Genomic DNA, 12,594 nt, shown 5'->3' on the forward strand with positions numbered 1-12,594 from the left:
CCCAGTCAAGTATAGCTCTGCAGGCTAGAAGTCAAGGCTACAAGCAGTGCTTCACCTGCAAGGAATCATTCATGTTAGCAAGTAGATTGAATTCTAAGGAGAATGGAAAAATCTACGTAAAAAAGAGGAAGCTGTAGAACTGAAACAGATGCTATTTTCTATTTTAGGTAAAGCTTCTCTAGTATTGGCAGCAAAGCCCTTTTTGACTCATGAACTCCGCTCCTGCAAAGTGATAGAACAGAGTATACTGAATAAAGAATTATGCATGCATCCACAAAGTTGTCTTCTTAGCCAAGTTGGGGTTTCATCTCCCATGCTCTTAAGTCAATTATAATTAACATCTGGAGTCTCTTTAAGGCAAGCATTGTTTGTACCAACATTACTTAATCTTCTGGTTAGCTTGTGCTTAAACAGTCCACAGAGGACCAAAAAAATACAGCAACGAAGAGTTTATTTCTCGTAAAGTAACTAGAGTCTTGTTATCCTAAAGTGCTATCAGTTAATTTATGACTATCAGAGTGGGTCAGACTCTAATCAAATTGCAGAAACATTTCCAAAGTGATTATTCAATCAAATGACTAACATGGTTAATTAGGAGCCATAAACATTGCTCTGAAGTTCATCAAAGTAATGACTTGCCCAGAAAAATTACTGCTAATTAAATTGCCTGCTGCTTTCATTTCTACCTTATCTAATAAAAAGTCCAACCAATGAAATTTAGTATTGCAGTTTTAAATTGTACTAAATGCTTGACTAAGACCCAGAAGTATTTTTACATGCTAAGCGGAGCTACTTCAAAAGAAAACATTTTAGTGCAGAAATTACAGAGCAATTATATGTTTCCTTCTTCTTAAACCATTGTTTCAAGACAACAAATAAGACAGAAGCAGCCATGAAATACTTCCAGGGCAAGATCCCAGAGATGACTGATTTATCATCTTTTTACAAGTTTTGGTCTTTGAAGAAAAAATGTGCCTGGATTTAGACACACAACAAGCTTATTTCAGACTGTTAATGAAGCAATTCACATTGTAAGGTTACATCGGCTCAAGAACAGCAGAGCCCCATAAAAGAAAATAAAAAACAACATAACAAAATATCTAAAAATATGGAAATGTGAAAAAATTGCTTATCTTTTATTATTCTTTTGGAATACTTAGGGATCATTCTTAATTGCTCTTCTTATTACAGGAACATAGCAATCATCTTAAAACAATGAATATGGTTTTATATCCTAGACCATGAAACCATTCTTTTCACAATAGGTGCTGTTTTTAAAAGTACACATAATCTAGACACTGCAAAAGTGCTTTCTCATCCAGGACTGTCACAGAGAAAAATAATGGAAATAAGCTCTGCTATGACTCCTTCAAAATACATCCAAGCAGAAAAAGCCCAAACAGACTTTCTCAGGACAAGAAAAATCTGCTATTGAACTTAGCAGGCACAGATTCTAAGTTTCATTAAGTAAGACACTTGAGTGGTCCCTTGGTAAGGTAGTTCATATTAATTATCATGTCAGAATTTAAGGGGCTAGGTTGTCTCAGCCCTGTATAACTCAGAGAAGATAAAGAATCCTTAAATCCTCTTTTCTGATTTTTATTCAGAGTTAAGGATGAGATTTTGTTCCCACAATCCCACCCCGTACAGAAAATAACACAATTTCAGCCTGTGTCCCCAGCCAGAACAGACACAGGGAAGATGGAGCTTCTGCAGGCAAAGGGATGAAATGACAAGACTGTATTCTATGGGAGGAAGTGACTGACTGTCTTCTGAATGAAGCAGAGCAAAGCAGGAACTGGAAACCTGAACAAGGATTTATTCTTCAGCTGTTCCTGTTTCTGGCTTTACACAGCCTCCCTAACTGAAGGGCAGGTTGTTAGGTTACACTCTAACTCTTTTTTTAATTCTTTCTGAATTACTTTTCAGCTTGCTTTATCGACATCAGCTGAAGATCTGGAGGCACAGGGCACAGCCCATGTGCTGGTGACAAAGCACAGTGCCACACAGAGGCATTGCACGTGTGCACTTGCAGAGCGAGAGCCGTGGAGATGGAGCCTCGGGAGGCACAGACCACCTGAAACAGGGTGGGAGAAGAAGGGAACTGCCTGCATGGCCTCACCCTCCCTGTGGCAGCTCAGGTGAAAGCCGTGCTGCACTGGCAGGCAGCTGCCCTAGTCAGGGAGCCTGTTAACAGGTCACCCAAATTCACCAAATACTCAGCGCACAGTAAAACATGCCTACTTCCCTACAGATTTAAAACAAAGTGATAATAAGACTGCAACCTTCTTACTGTTTTCCTGCCCACTTTTCCACTTACACTTTATTACCAACTAAGTCAGATTAGAAGCAGATTCCATAAGGAACTGTTTCAAAAGGACCTGGTCCCCAAAACTTTGAAGGGACTTCACTGGAAACCCTGCAATTTCACTTATATCATGTCCTTCTAAATTGTCCTTTTGGTCTGAAAAGTACTTATGTGAATTTTGGCTGCTATTTCATTAATTCAGTTTGTGTGTCTACACAGATAGACTTAAATGTGCCACTTTGCCTTCCCATAGACAAGAAATGCTGCACATGCAGATTCCCTCCCATTGTACTACTGGGTACAGAAGGACATGCACAAGTCCCTTGGGTAGCTGGGACAAACCTGGAGTCACTGCCATGTGCCAGCCTGACCCTGTGAACACACCAGCCATCCCTCCGGCGCCTTTCAGGCTTCCCCTGCACACTACAAGCACTTCTCTGCTACATGAGCAGGTGGTTGGTGTACTGAGAGAGATTTTTACCGAGTGCAGAGACAAAAGTAGCCTTTTAAAAATAAAATGTTCAAACTAGAACACATCATACTTTTGACATTAAACTTAAAACATCACAGTATCACTGCAAATAACTTTTCTGTGCATGGATTTCCAAGAGCACTGACAAACTGTTTACAAAGAAGCACTTCATCCCCCCCTGAAACACATTCAGCCTCCTGCTGGAAAGCAGCTGTTTACAACATCACTGAGAAGTTCTGACCAGCTCAAGGGTGAAGATAATAGTGAAAACACCAGAAAAAAGGACCTTTTTAGGTAAGAACGGCAGTTCTTCACACAAGATCACAACAAATCGCTCAGGTAGCACCAGGAGTCACTAAGAAAAATGCATGATTTGTGTTTTGCAGGGAGAAGTAAAAAATTATTCTTTTGGATTTTTAAACCTGCAGAACACATTCAGATTCAAACTCATACCTCCCCAAAAGGAGATATTCAGGTAAAAATACTGGAACTAATTACAATAATTGCTTGAGCAATTGACCCACCCCTTAAATGTTGGTGGACCGAGTTTTAGTTCAACCACCTTTAAAAGCTTTATCCCCTCACAAGCTATGTAATGAACAGAGTCCTACAAACTGGTAAAGTCCTGGCAATACAAAAGTCAGCATTATTTTTTTCAGTAGCAGATTCAGCATGAAAAAATGTAGGTGCACTGAAATTACATGGGTGAAAACAAAAAAATCTCTAAAAATTAATTTTTAAATAAGGCAATCTTTTCCCAAATCATTATGCAATTTAGAAACATTCAGAATGGAAGGTTTTATGCATTTTCTCAGTCACCAGCCTTTGTGCCAGCAATCTAGGAAAAAAAAAACCAAACTTACAAGAATGTGCACTCATAGATACACATACACTTCCTTCTAAAAATAGCTGATTAAAATTGTTAAAGTTTAATTTCTTACACCTCATTTCACAAAAACTTGTCAGAGAATTAGGTTTGGCCTCACCAGCTCATGTCTAAGTGGAAATATTACATAGATACAGAAAAAACCTTAAGCAAACATCTTCCTTTCCACAACTTTGGTTTTTAGATCTATGACAACATCCAATGCATTTTGTGAGACCAGATGTCAACAGCCTGTCTAGGCGATGTGTAACTTTTTTCTGTACAGCAGAACAGGAAAACAAAGGCTCATACATTCAGCTCTGAATTGAAATTCCACATGGAGCTGATCTTTCGAGCATACTTTAAAATCATGTATTTGCTTTTATTAACCTCAGTAACTGTAAAATGTGTCTTAAACACTGCTCTCCTTTGAATTCAACAAAAGACAGCAGTATTTTCTCTCTCCCTCGCTCCTTTTGTTGGTAATCTTGCTGCAAAAATGTCTGTGTTGCTTTTTCTCCCCCGCCCCATTCCCTGCCTGTAAAATCGAAGTTGGACAAACACTGCACGGCTGAAGTGACATATTTGAATGGAATTCAGACCAACCAGTTCCTGTTTATGTTTCTGATTTGAGAATGTAGCCTTCTCATTCACTATACATTAGAAACACACCAAGGCCATAAATGGTGTCAGGTTGCAGGCAGGCAGGGCCAAGCAGCATTAATCATTACTTTAAGGCAACTGGCAAAAGCAGCAGCTGAGGGAACACTACACCCTTCAGCTCTGCATAAATGGACATTCCAGGGTTTGGCGTGTGTGGGTTGGCTTTTTTTTTTTCCCTTCAGCATCCATTTTATGAATGAAACTTCAGGCTGCACAGAGTCCATTCATATAAAAGCTATGCTCACAGGGCTCAGTCTCTCGGGATCAATTGGTCTTGAGCAAGGCTGATGTGATTGGTTTAAGGCAGGCTTCAGCCTCCCATTACTGATTTAAAATGCAGCCTGTGTCCATTTGACCTGCCTTAATGCACAAAGAGTAAATCCAGACTGCGCTCTCAATCCTCAAATCAAATCATTAGCCAGTGCCACTTACTGTAACTGTAGATTTAGAGGATATTTATCCATTTCTTTGAAAAACAGGGACTGCAGGACAATTTTTCAGATCGTATTGTCTGCCTTGAAAACAAAAATACATATACGGTCTCCTGCCTATATACTCACATTAACTTGGTATTCAGGCTTTCCTTTGTTCACAAAGGTAACATTGCAAAATTAAATCATTTCTAACTACAGATTTATTTCAGGCAGAAATAGTGAATAGAGGAAACCAGCTAGATTGACAGCAAGTGAAAAGTTAAATTTCTGCCCTTCACAGCAAACTTCTGAAGTCCAGGTTTCCCAAGTTTCCCTGTCAGATGCTCTTATTTTCTGCCACCACACAGTCCGACAGCAGATTTGTCTTTTAAAAGCAAGCGCAAAGTCCAGTGCAGCTTAACTACTGAACAAAATTCATACTCATTCACTGAAGCAACACAGCAAAGACAAGTTCCCAAAACACAAGGATGAAATATTTTAAACCACAGGGAAAACTGCAAAACCAAAATTGAGGTAAGGAGAGTTCTTAAACTTCCTAACTCAAGAGCAAACCCTGTCCCTTCTCCCCTCCTGCCTTTATGCCATCTGGATTTTCATTGAGAACAATTGTACTTTTGTATATAAGAATTTCTTTAAGGCCATAAGGAGATGCAGTTCTTAGATGTGTGTACTAAGCACTGTACCCAGGAAAAGGAAGGAGTCAGTTTTGTTTCACAAAGCATTTTATAAATATGTGTTCAAAACAGCCTGATTTTAAAAAAGGGGGAAAAAAAAAAAAGAAAAAAGGAAACTTGGAGGGAGAGCTGGAAGACTTTTGAAGCAAGATACAAAATCTTGAGTCACACTGACAGAGCACACACACAATCCATCTACAGAGATTTAGAGGTGGTGCATTAGTACCAATAAATTGCTTTCCATGAGATGTAGTTACGAGCAAGGGAATGCAACCAATCAAAGAGAAAATTTAGGTTTATGATCAAGAAATATTTCTTAACTGTGAAGTCTATTTGTCTGTGAAATAATCTCCCAGGGGGAAAAATAGAAGTAATAATACTTAGCAATCACACAGAACTTTATATTTTCAGAGCACAGTACAAAAATTAGCAAATATAATCAAAAACAGTAATGGAAGCACCATGACTTGTGCCACTTTAAATGCTGCACTGGTCAATGCATTTAATGCAGCACTGGATAATATCCTGGAGAAAGCAAACCAGCACTGCCTCCAATTGACTTTTTCTCTTCACACTAGCATCTCCAAATATCTAAAATTTTTCTCCAGAAATACAATAGAATAACAAACTTTTAAAAAAATAAATTGGTGGGGGGAGGAATCAACCTGCAAATAAATAGAAATATTTTTTCCCCTTGAATTTTCAATTCAGCACTTTCTCTTATGCTATTCTGCAAAATCCCAAATTTAAGAATATGTTGGCTGATGCCTAGGGAAGACTGTGCTACTAGGGGTCTTTTTCCACCTTAATACGCACTGATTTGCTTTCCAAAAAACACTTCACCAGGAATTTGAGAGGATTCTTGCATTTTAATCTGTTTCCCATTATTAGGTAAATACATTTATAACATGGATGGCAGAATGCTACCAATATCCTATTCCTGTAAGAGCAAATTTAGGAGGTTAGTAAATGTCATAATTAACAACTTCCTGCACAAACTTTATATGAATCCTTTGCTGCAAATATGATACAGCCTTTTGCTCCATCACTCTTGTCTTGAGAGCACAGGTCAAAACTCTTTGTGGGAAGGAGCGCCATGCTGCAAACAGCTTAGCAGGAGGAACCCCTGCTTCATTTGTTACAGGGGATGGACGTTGTCTATGTACTGAAGTTCTCCAGAAAAGAAAAGATAATACAGCTGAATGGTCAACTTTAGGCCCCAGTAAAGCCATTCCAGCTCCAACAAGTTTTCTCAGAGTAGCCACATTGCTTCTGACAGATTTTTGGTATTATGTATTTTTATACTGCTTATACTGAGACCCTTATCTGATGTTCCCATAATTCTTCATCTAGAAACACAAAGAAAGTCCCTAGGAGCTAAGAGTTGAACATATGTAGTACATAATGTTATTTTAAAAATCACCCAGTTCTAATTGGGCATCCAAAACAAACAGGTTTATGTATCTGATTTGTCTCTCGGCCTCCGTTCATTTCTTTTAACAGAGGGGCAGTTGCCCATCCATTCTCACTTGCCAACACAAGGTATTTGCTTGTGAGGCTTCAGGAATTAAAGGGATGAGCAACTCAGAAAGAAAGACATGGAGGCTAATAATTCTGTCTGGAGGGCTCATTCTTTAAGTGATGTGACTAGTGTCTCGGAAGCGACAGGGACAGAATCCAAATTTTCTAAGGTCCGTTCAAGCGCATTAATTGTAAGGCTACCCTGAAATGGAACTGTAAGAACAGCCCTGCTAATGCCTGTAACACGTTCAGGAAGTACGGAATCTATCTAAATTTCAACAGAAAAATTCCTGGCAATCAGTAAGTAGTATATGCAAGCAACAATTCCTCCTCTATTCATCTCCATTACCACTGTGTGACAAATTTCAGTTTCCAAAGACATGGTTATAAAAAATTCTCAACCAAAATAACTATTTCAATTTTGCAAAATAACTATTTTCAATTGGGCAAAACCAAATATTGGGCAATTGGGCAAAACCAAATATAAGATTTAATAATTTACGATGTCACTTTAAAACCTGATTTTTAGTATTAAATGATACACACACAGCTAGAGTTATACCTTACTATATTTGCAAATACACTACATCATGTAAGAAGGGTTAAGCCTGTGAAGGTCCTGCTCAAAAACAAAGCACAGAAGAGACAAGCTATATCAAGTTTGGCCTTTTTGTTTAAGTACCTGAATACATTACTGAGTTCTAGCAGTGCTAACAGTACAGGAATACCCACTATTAGGCCTTGTAAACAAAGGTCTTAGGAAGCCTTTTGGAGTATATTCATTAATTACACAAAATCTCAAAGCTCTGTATGTCCCTGGCTGCACTTCTGTGACTAAAGTTTCTAGATTTACCATCAAGTACTAAATACATCTGACTGTCAGACATGGGAAAAAAAAAAATCCATGACAGAAAATGTCTGATTGAACCTATATGATGCACTGTGACTTCTAGAAGCGTGGATGGATAAGGAAGAGCCTCTACTCTGTTGACATTTTTCTTTTTCCATTATCTCAAACATCTCCATTATCTCTATTCTGCAGTAGAAATTGCATACCTGCAATTACAATTACAACTAATTGATCTGCCATTTCCCATGTCATAATTAATGTCATGTTTTAATAGAGTTGTAATCATTCTATAATAATGCTTTTCATTCATCAGCTTCCCACAAAGTATAAAAGAATAGTGCACAAAAGCGATGAACTTTTACGAGTCCCTTTCAAAAACATCCCAAAAGGAACATCTCAGTGCATTACAATGAACTTCTTAAATGTGTTTCTATATTCTTATCTGAGCTGCAATAAAATACAATGAAAAAAAAGACTTTTTACTCTGGCATTCCTCCTTCCCTGAACATCCATAGGTGAAAAATGAAATCAATGATTCAGTGACAAATACATTATGTTTCCTAAGGGGTTATTTAATGTACTCTTAGCAAGGATGGAAAATGATGGTTTCTGGAGAACAGATGGTAACAAGACAAAATATCAACAGACCACAGTTGTTGACTGCAATTTATGGAGTGTACAGATGTGTCAACTTAAATGCAGTGATTCTGAGGCCAATAAAAGTACTTCCTGATACCAACAAATTAATTTTTCATGACCACTGGTTACACAGCTATTACATTTTTAAAAACTAATCATTCATCTACAAAAGAAGCAACAATTTTGCTTGAAGATAATTATTATAAAGTGGAATGTTGTTCTTGCTGGCACAAAATAAATAGACATGACAGGACTGGATACAAGTTTGTACATCTTCATTTCAGAATAAAATTTCCTGCTTTCTTCCATACAGAATATTCCAAAGAAAGATGAATGTTAGCAGTCAGTCCAGATTTAAAGTAACAGTATGCAATAAGGAGATGCCACTTCTGAGCCAAATAAGAAGCATGTTTACAAATGGGCCTTTTTTGGACCTTTAATTTAGCAAGATGAATAACAGTGCTTGTGAAGGTTGCAAGGGACTGGCAGTCCCTGAAGCTGCTGTCCCCCATTTATTATCCACTGCCACATGAACTACACAGTCTCTCCCATATGCTCTAGGACCAGAGATACATAACTCCACAAAGCCACAGATCTCAGAACCCTCATCAGTGAATGGGTTGAGTTCTAGATCTGATCCTTGTAATTCCATTTCACTTTAATCTTGTCTTGTATTTCAGCTTGGAGAAATATTTCACCCCTGGTCCCCTCCCTGTTAAGGGCTAACTCGAATTTTCCTAACGATTGATTTTTTGCTTGTTAAGAATAAGAAAGGAAATGTTTCCAAATTCCCCCATTCTAACATTGAGATCAACTCTACAACAAGCACTTTACATTAATGAAACGACAAAATACTAGCACCAGATAGACAGTGTTAAGTTAGCTACAAAAAGGAAAAAAAAAAACTGTTTTACACTATATCAAATTGCAAGATAGTCTTTCATGAGCTGAAATTTCAAAGGACACTTAACTCAGCTGTCATATAGCCTTTGGAAAATAAACTGCAAAAGCATCTAGCCAGAGACTGAACCAGAAGGAAAGCCCTGGGAGTACAGCAGCATCAATAAGAAGGGGGAGTCAGACCGAAGTCAGACAGAGCCATCCATTCCCCCTGCCCAAGTCATCATGGATGTGTATGAAAGCAATGTGCCCTCCTCCAGAAGCACAGCTGGGACACACTGAAATCCCTTCCTTTCAACAGTGGAGCATGCACAAAGCAGGACCGAGGCAGACACTGAAGAGGAGCTGCAGAAATCACTTACACTAAAACTGAACAACATTTTGATTGCATTATCTTGGCTCCATACCAATCAACTGTTTAACCCCACCTAGAGCATTCCTCATATTTTAATCTCAGCTTCTTTTCATACCACCTTTCTTCTTTGTAGCTTCCTTCACCTTGTTACTTGGTACTCATTACTAAATTTCTTTTTTGACTTCTTAATTTTCTCATTCTTTTCCCAATTATAATATAAATATTATGTTGAAATTTTGTCAAACATTTACAGTATTATTCCCTTGATTTTTCTAGCCTTCCTATTGCTTATCTTTTCTATTTTGATCAGAACCTATTGAGAGCAGATTCTGCCACCACCTCCTCTGTTTTGTACTGTCTGTAGAGCAATAAGGTTCCATTCCAGTTGCCCTATAAGCACAATCATAATAAACATTATTAATAGCAACAGTGTATTCTCTACATCAGCAACCTGGCATCTCAGATTATGTACCTCCACAAAACACAGCAGTATGCACAAAGTGAGGAGCTGACACCAATTTGGCCAATTCTTCTCCCTCATCGGTTTTATAGCTGTATAAACCCCACTTCAGTGGAGTTACTCCTGATTTAAAGTAATGTAAGCAAGAGGAGAAAGAGTTCTCTATTTCTGGCACACAAATGGAAGAACTCATAAAATGGAGCTCACAAATTCAGAGGTCAAAGATGAGATAGTACAGAACAAGTTCCCTCTTAACAAAGCAAATTTGCACCCATTACTTTCTTCCTCGACTTCTTTAATGTTTCTGGACAGAGATTTCTAGAAAATGAAGCCTTTTAAAGAGCAAGAAATGGTGGCACAAGTCACACTGTATTATGTAGCAATCTTAATACTTTGTAAGCTGTCTCACACATAATTTGTGAGATGTGTCAAAAGAGCAAGTTTCAATTCATACAATCAAGACATATCAATAGCACTGGCTTGGAGTGAAATATTGTTTTGCTATGCAGAACTAAAGGAGAATCTCACCTACCTGAATCATATGCAAAATCCCTAGGTTCCTGTTTAATCATCAGAGGAGGGGGGAAATTTTGACTGGCTGCACTGCCAACCATAGCGTTGTGTTCATAAACTGGATCGTGGTACTCCTGCTTAAAACCTTGAGGCGGGAAAGGGATGTTTGGTTCAGACATCTGGCGCTGATATATTGGACGTCCTTCCCTTGGCATTGCAGGCAAAGGTGGGAAAGAATTGCAAGGTTCAGAGAGCTGGCGGCGAAATCTAGAACACAAATTAGAGGGGTCATGTAAAGGACTCCAGCTACGTTCCATTTCCCAAAGATCTTCACAAGTCGTTATTAGTGGCTGTATCACTTTCTCAAAAACCAACATTTTGCTTATGATCATGCCAAGTGCTCCCATCAGGGTCACTGTCTCTGTACAACAGCAGCAAGCAAAGAAACAAAAATCCCACCTATTAATACCAGCTCTAAGACCTGTCCCCACCACATCCTCTTTGCTTTCAATATCTTCCCTCAACAGAGGAGACAAACAGGAAATGCACCAGCTCCAAAACAGTAGAAAGACTGACATTCTACCACAGTGACATGAAGGAGGCGTAGTTAGAGTTCTCTGCTCTTTCACAAATGTTAGCAACATCTTGCTCCTACTCTAATATACTCTTACCCATCTTACTGTTACACAGAAATCATTCTGACCACAATAAACACATTTTTTATAGAGTATTGTCTGCTCTAACATTTGGAAACATTCCAGAGTAAAAGTCCACTGTTCTGGGGTGGTGTCGTGAGAGGTCGATTCACAAGGATGGCACTGCACTCCAGCTGTAACAGGAAGGGAATGTCAGCACCCTCGTAAAAGGAGAGGGTGCAAATTTTTGCTACGATAATTAATTACCCTCCAGCTTTAACTTTTCCCCTTGGTTATTTCTACATGAAAGTTGTAATCTGTACAAGCCACACTGCATTTGGTATTCCCAAATGCTCTTCAGTAGGCAAAAAAGAAGAGGATTTCAAATTATCTTGTTTTGCATGAAATGCTACTCTCAAGAGCCTATGCTTGTTTTCTCTTCCATAAAACCTATCTAACTGAACTAAAAGGCCTGAATGTAATTACTTGGACATCTGCAGGTTCAGAATCATACAGAAGAATACCAGGATGCTTTTTTCCCACTGGACCCTGATGAACTGCATGATGTCTTCCAGTTATCTCCTGCAGATTACCACAGTAGTAATCACCACAGCAGTAATATTGTGTCCACACTAACCAACAGCAAATGCAGTGCTCTTGCAGCAAACTGTTTACTAGTCCTGTTATCACTTAATACAAACAAGACACTTAAAAAATACCCCCAAAAACTCGTGCCTTTCTTTGGAAGCTTCTTACTGTCACACAAAAGAAAAATGGAGACCTAATAATTCCTGAGCTTCCTGTACTTCGGATCTGAACCAGCTTTGATTCACGCAAGCAAAAGACTTTCTTTTGGAGAAAACTGTGTGAGTGAAGTACAATGCAGGAGTTTGATTGCACGAGCAATAAAACCCTTGACTATCAACTCATAGGTAGTACATATTTCTACAACAATTTAAACTCTATTACCATCTGTCATAATACTGCTGTAACTTGTTCTGACAAATATTTACTATCACAGCTTAATTATAAATACTGTGGAAACTACAGAGATAGAAACTATTACCATGCAGTAGTGGAGACAAACTGAATTTTTCCAATGCTGCTGTAAATACTATAATTTTTTCGGTAGAAAGAGTACTGTGCTGTAACATTGGGGTTTGCAATTCCACCTACACCTGCAGAAAATAAACTTAGAAACTCAAATGTATTATGAAACAGTTAGGCTGACTGGCACTGCATTCATTTCCTTTTTTTCCTTTTTTCATTAGCCAAAAAAAGAAGCAGAAATTATCATTAAGAACT

The 12,594-nt window shown here is 38.3% G+C and overlaps 1 protein-coding gene across 2 annotated transcripts in view; it reads right to left on the reverse strand.

The window, feature by feature from the left end:
• ETV1 (ETS variant transcription factor 1) overlaps window positions 1-12,594 on the reverse strand; it is a 66,222-nt gene that overhangs the window by 16,024 nt on the left and 37,604 nt on the right. For both annotated transcript variants that reach the window (XM_054273853.1, XM_054273854.1), the window contains one exon: window positions 10,674-10,921. In XM_054273853.1, coding sequence (XP_054129828.1) covers window positions 10,674-10,921 — 248 coding nt within the window. The remainder of the gene's footprint in view (window positions 1-10,673; window positions 10,922-12,594) is intronic.

Source organism: Melozone crissalis, unplaced genomic scaffold (assembly GCF_028551555.1).
Source record: "Melozone crissalis strain CALT ecotype California unplaced genomic scaffold, PUWL_Pcris_2 ptg000016l_1, whole genome shotgun sequence".
NCBI classification, from domain to species: Eukaryota; Metazoa; Chordata; class Aves; order Passeriformes; family Passerellidae; genus Melozone; species Melozone crissalis.